General features: G+C 38.3%; 1 protein-coding gene across 1 annotated transcript; it reads right to left on the bottom strand.

The window, feature by feature from the left end:
• Nucleotides 1-3,625: 3,625 nt before the first annotated feature.
• Nucleotides 3,626-4,573, bottom strand: LOC122231253 (olfactory receptor 56A3). Its single transcript, XM_042958786.1, has one exon. The coding sequence runs from the start codon at nt 4,571-4,573 to the stop codon at nt 3,626-3,628; it is 948 nt and encodes a 315-aa protein (XP_042814720.1).
• Between the last annotated feature and the right edge of the window lie 244 nt (nt 4,574-4,817).

Raw genomic sequence — 4,817 nt, 5'->3', positions numbered from 1 at the left:
GTGCTCATCCCAGCAAGTGTCCTGCTTAATCCATCCCCCCCATCCAAAACTCCACCAGCAACCCTCAATTTGTAATCTGTATTTAAGAGTTTCTTATGGTTTGTCTCCCTCTCTGTTTTTATATTATTTTTGCTTTCCTTCCCTTATGTTCATCTGTCTTATTTCTTAAATTCCACATATGAGTGAAATCATATGATATTTGTCTTTCTCTGACTGGCTTATTTTGCTTAGCATAACACACTTAAGGTCCATCCATGTTGTTTCAAATGGCAAGATATCATTCTTTTTGATCACTGAGTAATGTTTCATCATATATACACATATGTATACATACTACATCTTCTTTATCCATTCATCAGTCAATGGGACATTTGGGCTCTTTTCATACTTTGACTATTGTTGATTGTGTTACTATGAACATTGGGGTGCATGGGCCCCTTCAAAACAGCATAACTGAATCCTTTGGATAAATACCTAGTAGTGCAATTGCTAGGTCATAGGGTAGTTCTATTTTAATTTTTTTGAGGAATTTCCATATTGTTTTCCAGAGTGGCTGCACCAGGTTGCATTCCCACCAGCACTACAAAAGGGTTGCTCTTTCTCCATATCCTCAGCAACTTCTGATGTTGCCTGAATTGTTCATATTCTGACAGGTGTGAGGTGGTATCTTATTGTGGTGTTAATTTGTATTTCCCTGATGATGAGTGACGTTGAGCATTTTTTCATGTGTGTCTTAGCAATCTGGATGTCTTCTTTGGAGAAGTGTCTGTTCATGTCTTTTGCCCATTTATTCACTGGATTATTTGGTTTTTGGGTGTTGAGTTTGATAAATTACTTATAGATTTTGGATACAATCTCTTTATCTGTTTTGTCATTTGCAAATATATTCCCCCATTGTTTCAGTTGCCTTTTAGTTTTGCTGATTGTTTCCTTAGCTGTGCAGAAGGTTTTTATCTTGATGAAGTCCTAATAGTTCATTTTTGCTTTTGTTTCCCTTGCCTCTGGAGACATGTTGAGTAAGAAGTTGATGTGGCAGAGGTCAAAGAGGTTGTTACCTGTTTTCTCTTCTAGGATTTTGATGGCTTCCTGTGTTATGTTTAGGTCTTTCATTCATTTTGAGTTCATTTTTGTGTATAGTGTAAAAATGTGGTCCAAGTTTATTCTTCTACATGTCACTGTCCAGTTTTCCCAACACCATTTGCTGAAGAGACTGTATTTTTTCCATTGGATATTCTTTCCTGCTTTATCAAAGATTAGTTGGCTATACATTTGTGGGTTTGTTTCTGGGTTCTCTACTCTGTTCTATTGATTGATGTGTCTGTTCTTCTGCCAGTAACATACTGTCTTGATGATTACTGCTTTTTAATATGGCTTGAAGTCCAGAATTGCAATGCCCCAGCTTTGGTTTTCCTTTTCAGGATTGCTTTGGCTGTTTGGGGTCCTGTCTGGATCCATACAAATTTTAGGATTGTTTGTTCTAGCTCAGTGAAGAATGCTGGTGTTATTTTCATAGGAATTGCACTAAATATGTAGATTGCTTTGGGTCGTATCAACATTTTAACAATATTTGTTCTTCCAATACATAATCATGGAATGTTTTTCCACTTTTTAAGTCGTATTTAAAAAAATTTTTTTAACGTTTATTTATTTTTTGAGACAGAGAGAGACAGAGCATGAACGGGGGAGGGCCAAAGAGAGAGGGAGACACAGAATCTGAAGCGGGCTCCAGGCTCTGAACTGTCAGCACAGAGCCTGACGCAGGGTTGGAACTCACAGAGCGGGAGATCATGACCTGAGCCGAAGTCGGACGCTTAATCGACTGAGCCACCCAGGCGCCCCCCCTTTTTTTTTTTAAAATTTTTTAATGTTTATTTATTTTTGAGACAGAGACAGAGCATGAATGGAGGAGGGCCAGAGAGAGAGGGAGACACAGAATCTGAAGCAGGCTACAGGCTCTGAGCTGTCAGCACAGAGCCCGTAAGTCGTATTTTAAACCAAATAATTTTTTAAGGTTGAAATGTGTGAGAGAATGAGATTGTGGAGAGCTCTTTTTCAAGTAACAAAGAAAAAGGTTATCTATGGCATGAACCTAATTGGATATTGACATTGTTTTTTCTTTGTTTTTTTTTTTTTTTTACTTTTGATAGTTATATTTTTCCCAATAAAATGTTGATTATGTTCTTTAAACTATTGATTCTTAATTATGTCAGTACCTGTTTTTGGTGTTTGTTCTTTTTTCCAATAGTAGCTCATAATGGTATCTAGAAGAAGAGGAGTGAGATACCAATTCATTGTTATTTATTGTGAGACAGAGAAGAACAAGAAATGGACAGTTTTGCAGAATGAAAACTTAAGTAGGCCCAGGATGAATCAATGAAGGCTAAGAGGCCTAGATTTTGGGGACAGTATTGGCATTAGACTGTTGAGAGATTTTCCTTCCATGATGAAACAAGGAAATACACTTATGAGTTGTTATTAAGGTGCAAAAGCTTATATTTAGAAAGAACCTTTTAAAATAAATTTTTCACTATCCACAAGGGTAACAGATGAGTAACATGAAACACAATGAGACCACCTAATTTGTTCCCAAGAACCCAACTTTTTGTGTAGTTGAGTAAGCCTTACCTTTCAGACCTTTAACTCTCTATCTAGTGCTTTCTTATGTTGTCAGGTAACTTACTACATATAGATATGCCTTATTCCATTCCTCATTCTCTCCCATTGAGAAAAATATGTTCTTGGAACTCATATTGTATTACCACTAACCATAGTTTTAGCTCCTGACAGCAACAATATTCTATTTTTGTGTATTCATATCTGAAGAATTACCAGGACACAAAGTATCTTTAGATACTATACAATTAACATGAAAATAATGTTCAGATATTATATTTTTGATATTTAAATTATTATTACTGCATCATATATTATAATCCTTGCAATCTTTAACTCTTTAGCAGAGCTGTCTGTGCATATCATAAAATATGACACTCTGGGTCCAAAAGATAAATGTCCTCCCCTTTGGGGAGGAGAATTTAGGAATCTCTTAAATCTGATCAAACTCATTGCTAATTGTTTCACAAATGAGAAATCCAAGAAAAATCCCAGTTCTCTTGCAATGCACATTTCAAAAGACAACCCAATTACAGACCCAGTTACACATGAATAGCAATCTTCCATCATTCAGGACTGAAATTCAACTCCTATGTCTTTGTATCCAATATGCTTCCTTCTGTGGAAATAAGAATAAGAATGCATTACACATTACATAGCTGCACCCCCAAATATCCACAGTTGTATATTCAAGAATGCAAAGGCATGAAATATTAACAGCTGTATATTCAGGAACATAAATTTGTCACTTCAGAACCTACCCATGAAATCTCTGTATGTTGTTAGTATAGGATAATATGTGTGGAGAAAAAAAGTAAAGTGGTCAAGGATATTGTTAAAGTAAAAGTGAGACAAAAGGAAACTTACAATGAAACTTAAATTTTATTAAATAAGACACAATATCCAATAACCAGTTTGAAATTGTAACTCATAGATAAAATTTCAGCTGACTTACCCATTATTTGATTCAAACTTAAACTATATTAGGAATGAAGAGATCCAGTTGTCCTTATTACCACCCTTTCTTTAATAATCTCTGGATTCCTTGCTTGATCTCCTGGGTCCGCACTCCATAAACTATGGGGTTGAGGGCTGCGGGGATGACATGGTGGAGGACGTTGAGCAAGACTGGAACATCAGAGGAGACCTTCTTCTTCACCACATGAGTGAGCACGAAGACCAGAAGGATGGTGCTGAAGAAGAGGATAAGGATGAAGTGGGAGCCACATGTGCTCAGGGCCTTGGCCACAGCACCCTCTGCCTTGAGTCTCAGCACAGCTCGCAGTATGAGGGTGTAGGAGAGGAAGATGAGGATGAGGTCAGATCCTAGCAGTGTCCAGCCTCCAGCAAACTGGTAGAGGCGATTGATGGTGACATCATTACAGGAGAGCCTGGAGACAGACATATTGGCACAGATGCAGTTTTCAATGACTTTTCTCCCACAATAATGGAGTCTGGATGAGAGAATGGGAATAGGCACTGTAGAAATAACATTCCTGGCCAAAATAAAAATGGCAGCCTTGGCTACAAATTGGTCAGTGATGATGGATGGGTACCTCAGTGGATGGCAGATGGCCACATAACGGTCATAGGCCATGACCATGAATGTGCAGGACTCCATGGCAAGGAAACAGTTCATAATGTACATCTGGAGGAAGCAGGCATAGAAGCTGATGGACTTGAGTTCAAACCAAAAGATGGCCAGGACCTTGGGAATGACAGTGAGGCAGAGCACAATGTCCAATAGGGAGAGGATGCTGAGTAGATAGTACATGGGCTCATGCAGAGAGGCTTCCAGCCATATAGTGATGAGGAGAACACCATTGGCCCCCATGGCCAGGAAGAAGAGAAGGCTTAGGGGGAGGGAAAAAGAAAGTTGCCAGGTGTGGGACCTGACAAAACAATTCAGGAGGAAATCTGAAACCTCAGAGGAGATGGTGTCATTTTGGTGTGCTGTCATATTTTTTCATATATTTCTACAGCTTTCTTGTAGTGGTCTGTAAAATTAGGATAAAAATTAGCTAGTGACACATGACACATGGATTTAGAACTATTTGCCTCACCTAGGTGACATGCTTGAGTCCTAGCAAGTCGTCCAGAGTCACGTGAATTCATCTGTTTGTCCTTTGTGCCATGCTACTGGGATAATCCTATCAATTTAAGCAGTATAGAGGACTGAGGATTTGTGCTTTGTTTAGATATGT

The sequence above is a fragment of the Panthera tigris genome, chromosome D1, assembly GCF_018350195.1.
Source record: "Panthera tigris isolate Pti1 chromosome D1, P.tigris_Pti1_mat1.1, whole genome shotgun sequence".
Taxonomy (NCBI): domain Eukaryota; kingdom Metazoa; phylum Chordata; class Mammalia; order Carnivora; family Felidae; genus Panthera; species Panthera tigris.
This window is presented reverse-complemented; position numbering and strand designations above follow the sequence as displayed.

Excerpts from the sequence above, each read along its gene's own strand:
- LOC122231253 (XM_042958786.1), bottom strand. The coding sequence starts at position 4,573 with ATGACAGCACACCAAAATGACACCATCTCCTCTGAGGTTTCAGATTTC.